Source organism: Phoxinus phoxinus (genome assembly GCF_949152265.1).
Source record: "Phoxinus phoxinus genome assembly, chromosome: 5".
NCBI lineage: Eukaryota > Metazoa > Chordata > Actinopteri > Cypriniformes > Leuciscidae > Phoxinus > Phoxinus phoxinus.
Window position 1 is genome coordinate 38281211 of NC_136880.1, and position 16778 is coordinate 38297988.

Consider the following 16778-nt stretch of genomic DNA (forward strand, 5'->3'; position numbering starts at 1 on the left):
TCTTTATAAACAAGCCACAGATTTGAGCTTTAAGCAACTACATTCTCGACTGAACAACTCTTAAAATAGTATTTTTAAATATGCACTACATAAAATAATTAGCGCGTAACGCGCTAGACGTTCAATTCGCGCCCATTCGCGCGAACTTGACGCTCGAATGAGGCGTATTCGCGTCTACCGCGCCGCACTCTACGCCTCATTCTCGCCGCAGGAATTTTTTACACGTGTAACGCGTCTTTGCATTGATTTAACATTAAAATCACTCGCGCCTGACGCGCTATTCGCGTCCCGTGTGAACGCACCATTACAGGTATCATATGAAAATGAGAATAATATGCACAATATGATTCCAGTTTAATTTATTATGTCAATGATATCATTATATTTTACATATGGAATAAGGTCATACACATCCAGTATATTTTGATAGACATATTTACATATAGTCTATCCTCACAAAATTATATATTCCCATAATTCCTCTCTGCATATACCCTAGAACATTTTAAAACCCAAATAATGTTTACTTTACTAAAAATAATTACATTTAAAAACTAAAGAGTTAAGTGTGGTGATTTAATAAAGAAATTAAAGGAAATACATTCAATTAACTTAAAGGGAAAGTCTAAAGAACGCAATATATATATTATATATATATATATATTACTGTACATGTGTATACAGTAATATACTATATATATACTATAGTACTTATATAGTACATGTACTATATATATATGTCTCGATTAATTAATTTAGTAAATATTGTATTCTACTACTACTATTTTTCAGTTCGTTAAAACAATATATTAACATTTTACTTCTGTAAAAAAAAAGAAAAAGTTTACATATGTACACTAATGATTACTGCTATTACACGCATTATTATAATTCACCACACGGTTGATCTCCTGATGAAACACTTCTTCACCTTCCCCTTTCCTCCAGCTTATTTTGCTGTCACTCTCCAGCCCCGTGATCTTCAGCTTTTCACTGATCTGAGAAGACCAGCAAGAAAGAATCAAATAAAACATGAAAAATCATGTCACACTTATAGTCTTAATATAATATTGCCCTTAATAACAACAAAAACCGCTATACAAATTATGACAAAGAGTGGTGCTGTTTGGGAATAAGATTGCATTTTAATATGTTTATCCTTCTGTCGATTCACTCAGAACATACTTGGAAAATTGTGTTGTTGCATCAGAATATGACCATGAAAGGCAGATACAAACCTCATTCAGAATGGCAGTCTGTAGTGAAGGATCATTCAATGTGCATTCTCCATTACAGGACAATTTCAGTCTGACAATCTGCTTCCTCTTTACCTCTGAAGAAATACAGATTTAAAGTCTTTTAACAAATAAAAGATACAACAGTAAATGCAAAAGAGTGATCTACAAATCTCTTGTTTGATTCATGTGATTTTGTTAACTGGGGAAACTCACCATCATAGCAGATAAAAGGACGCTGTAGATCACAGCTTTCATGAGCCCATTTCCCAGAATTGGTTCTTGACATGCCGACACAGTCACCAGATCCTGAACTCTTGGATGGTTGTCCTGCTGCCCAGTATCTAAAGAAGCGGCTCCATTTATCAGACCATTCCCAAGAGTCCCGGAACAGACCAAACCAAAAGAAGGTATTAGATAAAAGAATCTTAGTTATCTGGTTATTTTCCTCAGAGTTGTGGATGGTGGGCAGATCTGTGTAATACTGTCTGCAGTAGCTCTGAGCATCTGTCCAGTTCTTAGCAGTTTTTACCATGATGTATGAAGCATTTTCTATTAAGAGATGCAAAAGAAAAGTCAGGTCGTAGCTCTTCTTTCCTAGCTAAACTGCTCAATAATAACTTTAAAAGAACGGGGAACTCACCATAGCACACAAAATATCGGAGAAGCCAACATCTCTCATCACTCCAGAACCTGTTATAATAAATTACACAATCTGCATCCTTATTTGGCTGTCCTGAAGCCCAGTTAATGTACAGAGAAGATTTGTTTTCTCCATTAGACCAAGCCCAGCGTTTCTGTGTCCCTCTCTTCAGTCCAATCCACACTGACCCACTGTATCCAGCATCCACTATATTCACCAGGCTATTCACATCACCCATGGTGTCTACAGTAGCCAGGTCAGTGTACTTCTCTCTGCAGTAACTCTGAGCCTCTGGCCACGACATTGTCACATTTATATAGTTGTACTGACGAGAAAGAGCAGAACTGCTCCAGAAGAGCCCTGTTAAAATCAACATGTTAAAACATCTACACATCATCATAAATACAGATTACAGATGATCACACCAACCTGACAGCAGCAGCAGCACAAACAGACTCCTGTCCATGACTGAACACACAGATCCTCTCTGCTGTATATCACCAATGTGTGCTGCTGTATTTTAAGAAGAGATGATCAAATACATCATCCATTTTTTGTTTCACAGAGTGTGTTGAATGACATTAAAGATTACAATCACACTGAGAAACGCCAGTAACGCCAAGTTCATGGGTTTTATTCCCAGGGAATGCATGAAATGAACTTCCACCGGCCGGATCAGGTCTGCACAACAGCTTGCAATAGAGTGCTACAGTAATGATTTTTTGGCCCTGGTTCCCTCGACAAAAACCCAATGGGATATTTCTGTATGCTTAATTATTGCAAAAAAGAAGCTTACATGACTTACATGCTTTGTCTATCAAGATCATTTTCACAAATGAACACAACTTTTATGAATTTTGAGGTCTAGAAATAAAAATATAACATAAGGCTATAAACAAACTCAGTCTCTTATAATCGCTTACGCTCACTTAAACGTCTTGTCACCAAACGTCACCAAGCTTTCGACAACTCTTTCAGTCCGTATTAAAAAAAAAAAGTGTGTGTTTTTAGATCTGTCATTTAAGATCCATTAACATGAACACAAATCAAATTGGCTAGACGTGAAATTTTTATTTCTTACCTCAAAATTGTTGTCCTTATATTTTTACACGGATACTTACAATTGCTATGTTCACCTGAGGAATATTGTGGACATGTAAAAGAGTGATTTCACCCCTGTCTGTGTTTCTTATTGGTTAAACTGGTGATGTTATAAATCACCTGGATATTTAAATTTTACATAAACACGCCCCTAAATGGCCAAAGTGGGCAGTTATTGGCCAGAACAGAACAAGCTGCAGTATGGACTATAGATATTTAGCTGTTTAGTCTAACAAATCCCTTTCACCTAACATATTTGTTTATTACATGTTTTGGCAAAAAATACTTCTATTAACATTTAAACTTCAGAATGAGAATCAGAATGAGATGAGGAGGTTTAGTCTGCATCATAACATGTTGTAATCTCTGAAATCAAAAGTCTAAAATATCTAATATGCAGATTTTTTCTGAAGACAAGGCATGAGCAGTTTTGAGATTCAAATAGCTAATTTTCATTGAAGACATTTTTGCATGTCGCTGTTCAGAACATCTTGTCGTAATCGGCTGATCTTGAAGATATTTTTGTTTACTCAACCCGATCTCCATGGCACTGCATATGATTTCATGCCTTTATTTGGCATGCTCTAAAAGTAATCTTCTAATAAAATGGTATTGGTCGGTTGATTCGGTTTTAACCAAGTACAGATTGATGATTCTTAAGCCAAAACCTATCCCTAAACCTAACCATAACTGTATTTGAAGTTATTTTAAACATCCAAAGCTCAACCACAGAAGATACAGCAGTATTTAAAGGTGGTAATTTTGAAACGCTTGCATTTTGAAAATGCTTTGCTGTACTGTGTGTAAACAGCAACACCAATGATTAGCTCTATCATGGTGTAGTAGAAACAATAACCTGAAGCTTAAAGGGATTGGTTCGCCCAAAAATTCACTGTTAATTTACTCACCCTTAGGATATCCAAGATGTACTTGTCCTTTTTTTCTTCAGTAGAACAGTCTGTGCAAAAAACTGAATATTATTTACAACGTTATTACCTGTAATCCACAGCCGCTGCTCCACGCGGTCAAAAATTACCACATTGGAAATGAATGGGAGATGTATTTTATCTAATCCACCAGTAAGCTGGTGTGTGGTGGGCGTTCTGGCGCAATATGGCTGCCGTCGCATCATCCAAGTGGATGCTGCACATTGGTGGTGGTTGAGGAGATTCCCCCCTTCTATGTAAAGCACTTTGAGTGTCCAGAAAAGCACTATATAAATGTAATGAATTATTATTATTATTAATGAAAACCTTTGGTACTGAGGCCAAACCAGATCTTACTGAAAGCTAATTTTTTTGAGATACCAAGCACAAATTTGGCAACAAACTTGATTTTCTTGCAGTTTTAGAGTAAAACGTGTTTTTGAAAACATATTTAATATACAAATTGAAAATCCGGTGATTTCTGACCAATACGTGAAGAGCACCAGAGGGTTAAGAAATACACATTTTCTCTATTACACATGGGCCACAATTATTGGTACCCCTAAAATTCTTAGGCGTACAATATCTCTGAAGTACTGTATACTCCCCTTCATATTTAAAATGTTTAGCATACCAGAGTGACTATGACCATGAAATGATCCAGCCATGACTTCCTGTATAAATATATAAAGATTAACACAATATAAATAGTTAACACAAAGGCTGAATTCCCTTAAAAATAAGAGCTACTGTATATCACCACAAGTTGTTTGGAAGGGTTTCAAGAAAAGCCTCTGCTCTCATCCAAAAAACAAACTCCAGCATGTTCAGTTGTCAGACACTACTGGAACTTCAAACGGGACTGGGTTCTATGGCCAGAAAAAAAAAGAATACATTTTTTTTTTGGCAACAAACCGACAAGGTTTGGTGCAAACAGGGATAAAAAGTACCCCGTGTACAATTAAATATATTTGCTGGATCTTTAATGTTGTGGACCTATTTTTCTGCAGGAGGTCCTGGACATCTTGTTCAGATACATGGCATCATGGATTCTATTAAATACCAACAGATAGAAAAGCAAAACCTGACCGCTTCTGATAGAAATTCTGGGTTGTTTTTGAATCTTCCATCAGGACAATGATCCAAACCACTCCAGTCCCTTGACCTGAATCCTATAGAAAAGGGTGCCAATAATTCTGACCAGGACTGGATAAGAACAGTAGTTTTGCATGGATGAATGAACCATTCTTCATCACATGCACACTCATACTACTCTCACTAATTCTAAAATTTCTACTAATACCTACAAAACTTTCTACTAATTTCTATTCTAAAATATACAGGAAACCAAACCCCTTGAAAATATGTGTAATTACATATTCTTAAGTATAGCTAAAAATCAACCACCACCCCACATATTGATGAATCTCTTGTTCTCAATCTTAACTGCTCATGTTGTAAACATCATGTCTTGATAGTGTGTCAGTTTGTCTCCTGATCTCCACGTCTAGAGACATCTAGGTTCACCAAAATCACACCAACTGCTAATGTAAATAAACTCCAATGTTGCCAGATCTCACTAGAACAACAAGCAAAAGTGACTGAAAAATCGAGTCTCTTTCTGTGTTTCAGGGGAAAAAAGAAAAACAGACCTTACTAAAGGAATAAACTGTAACACTGATAGAAAACAATTACTTGTGGAAATTAAATTTCCCCCATTTAAAACATTTTAATGTATTAATGTTAAATAATATTGAAATACATTAAACATTATGAAAACAACTCTATAAACTGTGTGTGTGTGTGTGTGGCCTCTACACTGTCCTATTTTGTGCAATATTTATGGGTCCAGTAGAAGTTACAACCATCACCTTCTGACCAGACATGCTTTTTCTAGTCTTTTAAGCATGTAAATAGTTTTATGGCTGTTATATAAAATGAAACAAGAGAACCTGCTGATTCAGATGCTCCTCTGTCATTGCAAATCAAAGACATGATATTTTTATTTCTTACCTCAATACAACTGCTCACTCCTTACAGCTTCCACTGTCACCTGAGGAAGATGGTAGACACATAAAAGAGTGATTTATTTTTATAAAAGATAAAACTGATGATGTTATAAATCACCCCATATGTCAATTTCACATAAATACGCCCTTAAACAGCATAAGTGGGTGGCTGGTTATTGGCTAGAATAAAATAAGCTTCAATGTGGACCAGATCTTTTTCCATAGTCTTACAACTCCCACTTAACTCGCATATTTGTTTATTAGATGCTATAGTAAATGTTAATGTTAGTACTACATAAAAGTGTAGTACTTTCTGCACCATTTAACACATTTTACTACATTTGAATCCACATCATTTCATACCTTTTCCACCATACCAAACAGGTGGTCAGTCTGCAGACTCTACACCATACAATGTTTACTTAAAGAACATTGTAATGCTTTTGCCAGCAAGCAGGTCTAACACAACGTCATGTGCTGATTTTTATAAAGACATTATAATATAATTTTTCTTGACGATCTTTCAGCCCATTGTCACTGTTCAAAACATTTTCTGTCAAAAAGCTCATCAAGATATTTTGACACAGTAATCTATGAAAATTATCATGATTACAAGAAAATTAAAGTACAGTTTTACTGTAGCAAAGGTCCAATTAATCATAAATTATACAGTCTCAGTGGCCATTATGGCTTGTTTGGCTATGATAAATGAAGCAATGTGTAAAGTATGCATCAATAGTACTTTGTAAAAGAAATAACCAAAAAACGTGAAAATGTGCTGTCATGGCCATTTCTAATGGGTGAATATCTACTTTATTTTCAGTTTTTTATCATTGGTTTGCAATACACAAAGAGAGTCATTTCTATGAAAGATTAACTTTTTTTTTTAGCTTAATACCTACTCTACATGTACTGTAAATAGAAAAGGGCTACTCATGCTAATTAATTCATAGATGACAAACTGACAAATTGTAATTTTAATATTCAAAGAGCTCATTTTCATTGAAGACATTTTTGCATGCTGTCACAAGTCAGAACATCTTGTCCTAAACATCTTAAAGATATTTTGACAGTGAATCAAAAGAGACCATTCATAAAGGTCTTTATTCTAAAGGAAAATCTGCTTACTGTTTAAAAATATGTCAAATAATCTTCAGTACAGTTAAAATTGATTTAATGCTTAATTCATGCTAGTCAATTACTGGCCACTTAATTTGTAATCCCTTTTCTTTGTAAAACATTTAGAATTACCATTGTGTATGAAACGTGCAATATAAATAAACTTGCCTTCATCTAGGCTTTCTTAAATCCTTCACCAAATCCACACAAACTACTAACATTAACCTATTTGTTGCCAGATCTTGCTAGTAAAATGAACAAACTTGTTTAACAAAATAACTGACTTGTATTGGTGTTTTGATACTTTGAGGAGCTCGTGTGACGTAATTATTAGCTGAAGATTCATAAAACTGTAAGGACGACCCATTTGCCCAATGATGGAATCCAAATGTTCACTATGTGCAGGTCTTAATTTGCTCATTTAGTTTCAGTTTGATTCTAGCTCTGTGCTTAATTAAAAAAAGAAAGAAAAGAAAAACAGAAAACGTTCCATCTGAAATGGCTGAAAAAAGAAATCCCAGCATCTTTCCCTACACTGTAGTATTAAATGCTTTTACTATTGCAGGATAAATAATTATTTGAGGACATTTGTGCATACTGCTGTCACGGGTATGGTGCGGGTGAAGACAGGCAGAGGCACAAAGTTCCAATTCAAGCATTTACTACAACAAACTCACACAAAACTGGTAGAGGCTGACGGGTAACACTCTCAACACACAGTAACATATACAAGGACCGACAAGGACAGACTGAACAGAAGCAAACTAAATACAGATACAAACGAACACTAACAAGAGATAATGAGGATGATGAACAGGTGGATGATAGAGGGAGTGAGTTCAGGTGTGGAGACACAAGGGATTCTGGGAAGTGTAGTGCAGACTAAGACAGACAGGTGCAGACGAAGACTGTGACAACTGCAATATAAGGATTGTGGGCCCTATTTTAGCGATCTGAAACGTAAGTATCAAACGCGAAACGCAAGTAACTTTGTGGGCGGATCCCGGGCGCTGTTGCTATTATACCGGCAGGATAAATGACTCTTGCGCCCGACGCAAATCTAAAATGGGTTGTTCTGAAGTAGCTTCATTAATCATAGGTGTGGTTTGGGTGTAACGTGAAATAAACCAATCAGAATGTCCTCTCACATTCCCTTTAAGAGCAGGCGCGCTTGTTCCATGGCGGATTGCTATTATAACGGTGGTTCACATGCCTATTTTTTTCACATCTTCACAGACACAACAATGATTTCCCTCGTGTGTTAATATTTTTCCTTGTAATAATGTATGATTTGCAAAAATGAAAACTGCTGCGTCTGTTTAGATTAGAGAATCAAAGTGCATGCGCGTTGCGTTGTTCACACGCTACATAATGGCCAAGCATGCGCCCTTGAAATAGCATATGACTAACGCGCAACGCGCCACTGTCTTTAGGCTGGGTTTTTCCTGGTCAGTGACGGAATTGTTCTCTAAAACGGCAAAATAGCACCAGGTAACTTTTGCGCCGGAACACGCCTCCTCTTTTCGCTGAACCGCCCCCGCGAGCGCAAGTTCATTCCCTAATTTACCAACATGCGTCTGTGGAGGGAAAAATCCGCTGTGCGCGGTTGAAAAATAGGAATGATACATGCGTCGGTGTACAAAGTCAATTGCGCTGGGTGCAAGATAGGGCCCTAAATCACATTTATTTATTTAAGGACAGTGCACATTAATCCACATTTCTTATGTTACACTTGCCATTTCAAACCCTTAAACCAGTGGAAAGATCTCTGTCCCAATTTCAGTTTGTAAAATTAGTCACGCGGCTCTCTAAAAATTGACATCACAACGATATTACCATGAATATTTTGCTGGTTCTCGGTGCGCCGTCCCAGTACCATTCTTTCCGGAAGTGCATGAGGAGCTCACTAGGATGTGGACGGCACCGTATAGTGCCAGAAGCTGTCCTAGTGGCTCCTCCCTCCTTACCACCCTCGACGGCGGAGCGCTAAGGGGATATCCCGCCGGTGGAGCGTGCCATTACGATGCAGCTGTGTCCGCTTCCTCTTGGCGGGGTAATCCACGCCTCCCGTCCAAGGCCTGTAAGTTTTCGTCCGGTCTCTCGGCGAAGGCTTACAGAGCCTGTGGACAGGCTGCTTCTGCCCTCCATGCCATGGCGCTCTTGTAGGTCCACCAGGCCCAGGCACTCATGGACATGCACGAGGATGGTTCTTGGACCTGCGTGTCCTGAACCGGTCCCTTTACAGGCTGCCGTTCAAGATGCTTACGCAGAAACGCATTTTCAAATGCATCCGTCCCCAAAATTGGTTTCCAGCGATCGACCTGAAGGACGCGTACTTTCATGTCTCGATTCTCCCCCGACACAGACTTGTTTCTTCGCTTTGCGTTCGAGGGGCGGGCATATCAGTACAAAGTCTTACGCTTCGGGCTGGCCCTGTCGCCCCGTGTCTTCACGAAAGTCGCAGAGGTGGCCATTGCTCCCATGTGGGAGCGTGGTGTTCGCATTCTCAACTTCCTCGACGACTGGCTTATCCTGGCCCTGTCGAGAGAGCAGTTGTGCGAACACAGGGACATGGTGCTCAGTCACCTCTTCGGGTCAACTGGGAAAAGAGCAAACTCACCCCCGGGCAGAGCATCTCTTTTCTCGGTATGGAGCTGGACTCGATCAACATGACACCACGCCTCACCGAGGCCCGCGTCCAGTCAGTGTTGAACTGCGTGAGCACGCTCAGACGCAGAACAGCGGCACCACTGAAACTTTTTCAGAGGCTCCTGGGGCATATGGCATCTGCACTGGCATCTGCACAGCCGCTCGGACCCGCACTGTCGCCAAACTCTCAGCTTGTGGTCGGACCCTTCGTTCCTGCAGGCAGGTGTCCCCCTAGAACAAGTGTCCAGGCACTCTGTGGTCTCCACGGATGCCTCTGCCACCGGCTGGGGGGCCACCTACAACGGGCATGCAGCTTCAGGTCTGTGGACGGGGCCTCAACTGCATTGGCACATCAACTGCCTCGAGTTAGCAGTACATCTTGCACTGGGCCGCTTCAAAATGCCGCTACTAGGCAAGCATGTACTGGTCCGTTCAGACAGCACTGCGACCGTTACGTACATCAACCATCATGCTGGTTTACGCTCCCGCTGCATGTCACAACTCACCCGCCATCTCCTCCTCTGGAGTCAGAAGCATCTGAGGTCGCTTTGTGCCGTTTATATTCCGGGCCTGCTCAACCGGAGAATGGCGACTCACTCCCCAGGTGGTCCAGCTGATTTTCAGGCGTTTCGGGACCACACAGGTAGATCTGTTTGCCACCCCGGACACGTCTCACTGCCAGTTGTTGTTTTCCCTGACCGAGGGGACCCTCGGCACAGATGCTCTGGCACACAGCTGGCCCCGGGGCCTACGCAAGTATGCGTTTCCCCCAGTGAGCCCTCTTGCACAGACCTTGGACCTGGTGCTCCTCGCGACAGCCCCTCCCTGGCCCATTCCTCTGAGAGAGGACCTGCTCTCTCAGAGACGGGGCACCCTATGGCACCCGCGTCCAGACCTCTGGAAACTCCATGTCTGGTCCCTGGACGGGACGCGGAGGTTCTTGGTGACCTACCCCAAGCAGTAGTTGACACCATCACTTCCACTAGAGCCCCCTCTACGAGGCGCCTCTATGCGTTGATGTGGAACCTGTTCGTTGAATGGTGTTCTGCTCACGAAGAGAACCCTCGATCTTGCTCGATCAGAGCCATGCTTTCCTTCCTGCAAGATGGGTTGGAGCGAAGGCTGTCTCACTCCACCCTTAAAGTGTATGTTGCCGCCATTGCCGCACATCACGATGCAGTTGAAGTCGCTGGGAAAGCACGACCTGATCGTCAGGTTTCTGAGGGGAGTGAGGAGACTAAATCTTCCTCGCCCCTTCTCTATACCCTCTTGGGATTTGTCTCTGGTCCGGCACTTCAGAGACCACCCTTTGAGCCTTTGCAGTCAGCGGAGTTAAAAATTCTGTCCTGTAAAACAGTACTCCTGGTTTTATTGGCCTCCATCAAGAGGGTAGGGGACCTGCATGCATTTTCGGTTGACGAATCGTGCCTAGAATTCGGCCCGGCTAACTCTCACATGATCCTGAGACCCCGGCCCGGATACGTGCCCAAGGGTCCCACCACTCCCTTCAGGGACCAGGGACCTGCGGTGAGCCCGTGTCTTTCCCTTGGCCGCTCTGCCGTCACTGTCCGGTGTAGCCTCCCCCTTCTCAGGCTGAAGCCACCCCAGTGACATTCCATATGTTGTCCTGCCCCTAACCGGCCAGTCCATATGTGTAGTCTCCACGTTACCTCCCTTCGCGGGCAGGATGTGGCTTCCGCAGCATCCCTCTCCCCCGAGAGGCATGCTTTCCCAGTGTTATCAAAGAGTTCCTCCGTGTGGGTTATAACGGAACAGCAGTTGAACTCCCTCTACGCAGATGTTCCGCCCCAGCCAGTTGGGGGTCTGAGAGTCTTGCGTAGAGCGTTGGATGTGGCAGCAACCGTGGCGTTTTCCATGGGATCCCAATTACGTCGTCACGTTGGCATTATACCCACGCTGCGGGGCAGGACGCATGACGCGATTCACGCACGCCAACATTAATTGGCTCGTTCTGTAGACACTCAAAGATGATAGGGCTTCCTGAAGTGATCCCGATTATGTTGTCACGTCGACGTTACGTCTCCCGTTCCCTCCTTCAAAGAACGAGGGTTACATTAGTATTCGTTTCCCCCCTCTTTCCTCATGTGTCATTATTGTCAGCATTATTAGTCACAAACCCACAATCGCATGCTTACTTCTGTTAAATCATTACTCTAAATTCTTGTGACGCTTTTTTGATTAAAACATTCTTTTCGAACAATAATTACATTTAATTTTCATAAAATAGTTTTCTGTGCTCAGTTTTAGCTTCTTTATTTGAGCTTTACAGTAGTAAACAGTTACAGTAAGTATGCTGCTGAAAATAATTCAGTACCCATCCAAGTACCGACCAGGCTCAACCCTGCTTAACCTCAGTGTGTAACCAGACTTGGGCTACAGTGATATGGCTGTGTTAATGCTTACTGATAATTCCCTTTGGAGTGACTTTGTTCTTTGTTACTTTAACGCTCAAACTGCAACACTAGACACTAATGGATTGTAGGTCCAGTGGCACCGCAAACCTGCTCAATCACTTCCATCTCAGATAGGGGTGATTATTAATTATCATGGCTGTCTGATTGGAAGAGATTTTGAAGGGGAAGGGAGAGCTTCACTCTGACGAGGCGAGTGAAGATTATCTATACTACGGAGAGTATAAAGGTTCGCTGTTTGTTTAAAACAGCGAAAGTGAAACGTGCTCTGTGGGGGCCCCACTGGGCAATACTGGTGTAAGACACCACCCCAGCAGAGGACGTCCCTGGATTGTAGGTCCAGTGGCACCGCAAACCTGCTCAATCACTTCCATCTCATATAGGGTTTTAATTATTCTTATTTATTTTGATTATTTTAATTTCTTCTATGTAAAGCACTTTGAATTACCACTGTTTAGCTTTGGATTTACTAAATGAGCACTGTGCCACTGTTCGTCCGACTTTTTGCACTGTATTTTATTTTCTAAGCTGTTTTAATTATTCTTATTTATTTTATTATTTATGTAATAATTTCTTCTATGTAAAGCACTTTGAATTACCACTGTGTATGAAATGTGCTATATAAATAAACTTGCCTTGCCTTGCCTTGCTTAATGATAATAAAAAAAGCATAATAGGCACAATCCTCTTTGAATTGAGCAATACTGTACATTGTCATAACTACTTGCTTCTTTTTCTTCCCACAGTATTCAGTGACATACTCCAACCATCTGCAATAACTGTCCAGAGCAAATAGACTGATGATTTGGAATGGCTTAAAGATAAATCAGATGTTGTAGTTCATACAATTTTAAAAACAAATCAGTTCACATTTACCCTTCCTACAAGGAGAGAGTAGTTTTCAATACTGGAAACTACGCTCTAACATTGAAAAACATACAGGAGACAGACAGTGGACTCTACAGTGTAAGAGCCAGTGGAGAATCAGATATTGATATTGGTCGTTCTGTTTTCACATTTAGAATTCAGAACCTTACAATCTACTCAACAATCACAATAAAGTATAATCAGTGGGACTTCAACTCATAGTTGAATACGATGTTGTAGTGTTCAGATTAGCACATTCTGAATCATCAATAATTGACCCTTCTCTAAGCCCCACCCTCCCTAGTTACTGTTGCTACGCCTGGCAAGGTTTCGTGCCTGGCACGTCTATTACAGTATGTACTGCACCGGTGTCAGACATTCCCATGGAGATAGTCATTTTTGGCTAACAAGTGAAATATCTGAGAGCTTATCCATAAATCTTGTGGAATAACACTAACACCGGGAGAGCCGCGATCGGATTGGGGTAAAGTTACTCAGGGGTAGGCCGTCAATTAACAATTGGCCTTTGGCAGGTTTCGGCGTGACTTAGCAAAGGGTCAATTTAAAGTCAGTGCTATAGACCTTATGCGCCAGAGAAACGAGGGCGGCGCCATCTTTAGAATATTGTCTTTGAACTTCCGTTTTGCGGTCGCTCTGTATTCTTATATGGCATTGCTGTCCAGGAGTAACTAGCTTTTGAAGTGGATTTACTTAATGTAAAGTTAACGAAAGTTATCATGAGGATTGTAATGTTTAAAGCAGATGTCTTAACAAATGTCAGTAGACCGGGAAGATTTTAAAACGAGCCGTTCATTCATAAATACGCAAGATCGCTATGAAAATACAGACCGGAAGTCAAAAGACAACGAGTGCAGCGCTGAAAAGGGGCAGGGCTACATAAGGTCTATATAAAAAAAATGTCCTCATGCTTTTTGTAAAAAAACTAAAAAACAATAACAGATTCTTACACTTCTTACAATTTCTTCTTAGGGACAAGCATGGATCAACCACGGAATCTCTTTCTATAGAGATTAGGGATATTCCTTTTGCGTGCAATGATGATTTGAGATACAGACAAACAAAGAGATAACTGTATTGTTCTCTTAACCACTAAGACAATATTATATATTTTGTTGATTTGTGTACTTATTACCCCCAAATGTTTCCAACAATGTTTAAATCCATAGAAATCAGCTATTTCAACCAGTGTAACAGCCTGTTATTGCGTCACCCATCAATGACATCATATCCACCTTACTCTTGATTTCCGGTTTACTTTCCATACTAGTATACCGGTTTACTAGTAAACCATGGAAACACCAAAGACACTTTAATATATTATGCAGTTTATTAGGGGGGTTTATTACTCTTCTGCTCCCCTTCTCCCAGTTCCCTTCCCATATTAAACTTGAACATTTAATAAGAGTTCCCCAACGCCAAATAATTACAATACAACGTTGACATTAAGACATCCTTATCTGCCACACATCAACATTTAGATTTTTGCCCAACATTTAATGTTTGGGTGAGCTCCTTTAAATTACTATATTGAATTTATCATAATTTTAAGTAAAGCGTAATGTTTTTTTAATTTCATATTCTTACAGGTATCATATGAAAATGAGAAAAATATGCACAATATGATTCCAGTTTTATTTATTATTTTACATAATGAAATAATGTCATACACGTACAGTATATTTTGATAGTCATATTTACATATAGACTATGCTCACAAAATTATATATTCCCATAATTCCTCTCTGCATATACCCTAGAACTGTATATGCATATTGCATTCCTACAAGACGTTTCCTTTACAGTAAGTTAATTGGATTGAATAAAGTTAGTCTCGATTAATTCATGTAGTAAATATTGTATTCTAAGACTATATTTTTCAGTTCGTCAAAACAACATTTTACTTCCGATTTTTAAAAAAGAAATCTGTGTTTAAGTTTACTTTAAAAAGTACACTAATGATTACTGCTATTACACGCATTATTATAATTCACCACACGGTTGATCTCCTGATGAAACACATCTTCACCTTCCCCTTTCCTCCAGCTTATTTTGCTGTCACTGTCCAGCCCCGTGATCTTCAGCTTTTCACTGATCTGAGAAGACCAGCAAGAAAGAATCAAATAAAACATGAAAAATCATGTCACACTTATAGGCTTAATATAACCTATTGCCCGTAATAACAACAAAAACAGATAAAAATGATGACAATAAGTGGTGCTGTTTGGGAATATGTTAATATATTTTAATATGTTCATCCTTCTGTCGATTCACTCAGAACATACTTGGAAAATTGTGTTGTTGCACCAGAATATGACCATGAAAGGCAGATACAAACCTCATTCAGAATGGCAGTCTGTAGTGAAGGATCATTCAATGTGCATTCTCCATTACAGGACAATTTCAGTCTGACAATCTGCTTCCTCTTTTCCTCTAAAGAAATACAGATTTAAAGTCCTTTAACAAACATAAAAGATACAACAGTAAATGCAAACATCTCAAAGATGTAATGTCTGTTTCAAGAGTGATCTACAAATCTCTTGTTTGATTCATGTGATTTTGTTAACTGGGGAAACTCACCTCCATAGCAGATAAAAGGACGCTGTAGATCACAGCTTTCATGAGCCCATTTCCCAGAATTGGTTCTTGACATGCCGACACAGTCACCAGATCCTGAACTCAGGGATGGTTGTCCTGCTGCCCAGTATCTAAAGAAGCGGCTCCATTTATCAGACCATTCCCAAGAGTCCCGGAACAGACCAAACCAAAAGTAGGTATTAGATAAAAGAATCTTAGTTATCTGGTTATTTTCCTCAGAGTTGTGGATGGTGGGCAGATCTGTGTAATACTGTCTGCAGTAGCTCTGAGCATCTGTCCAGTTCTTAGCAGTTTTTACCATGATGTATGAAGCATTTTCTATTAAGAGATGCAAAAGAAAAATCAGTTCGTAGCTCTTCTTATAAATAATATAAGATTATATTATATAAGATTATTATCTTCTTATAATAATAATCATCTTAAAAAAAACATTTAAAAGAACGGGAAACTCACCATAGCACACAAAATATCCGCTATAGCTACATCCCACATCACCCCAGAACCCATTACGATAAATTACACAATCTGCATCCTCATTTGGCTGTCCTGAAGCCCAGTTAATGTACGGAGAAGATTTGTTTTCTCCATTAGACCAAGCCCAGCGTTTCTGTGTCCCTCTCTTCAGTCCAATCCACACTGACCCACTGTATCCAGCATCCACTATATTCACCAGCCTGTTTACATCATCCATGGTGTCTACAGTAGCCAGGTCAGTGTACTTCTCTCTGCAGTAACTCTGAGCCTCTGGCCATGACATTCTCACATTTATATAGTTGTACTGACGAGAAAGAGCAGAACTGCTCCAGAAGAGCCCTGTTAAAATCAACATGTTAAAACATCTACACATCATCATAAATACAGATTACAGATGATCACACCAACCTGACAGCAGCAGCAGCACAAACAGACTCCTGTCCATGACTGAACACACAGATCCTCTCTGCTGTATATCACCAATGTGTGCTGCTGTATTTTAAGAAGAGATTATCAAATACATCATCCATTTTTTGATTCACACAGAGTGTGTTGAATGACATTAAAGATTACAATCACACTGAGAAACGCCAGTTACACCAAGTTCATGGGTTTTATTCCCAGGGAATGCATGAAATGAACAATTCTTCCACCGGCCGGAACAGGTCTGCACAATAGCTTGCAATAGAGTGCTACAGTAATGATGT

At 40.1% G+C, this 16778-nt stretch overlaps 1 protein-coding gene across 1 annotated transcript; it reads right to left on the bottom strand.

Moving 5' to 3' along the window:
• Nucleotides 1–857: 857 nt before the first annotated feature.
• On the bottom strand, nucleotides 858–16500 carry LOC306998998 (macrophage mannose receptor 1-like; the record flags this gene model as incomplete). The annotated part of the gene is made up of 6 exons (XM_079613394.1): nucleotides 16051–16500; nucleotides 15580–15915; nucleotides 1879–2238; nucleotides 1452–1787; nucleotides 1239–1333; nucleotides 858–998 (listed from the first exon to the last, which is right to left on the bottom strand). Exons 1-6 carry the CDS (start codon nucleotides 16448–16450, stop codon nucleotides 858–860), a joined length of 1668 nt encoding a protein of 555 aa, XP_079469520.1. The 5' UTR covers nucleotides 16451–16500.
• Nucleotides 16501–16778: the final 278 nt, after the last annotated feature.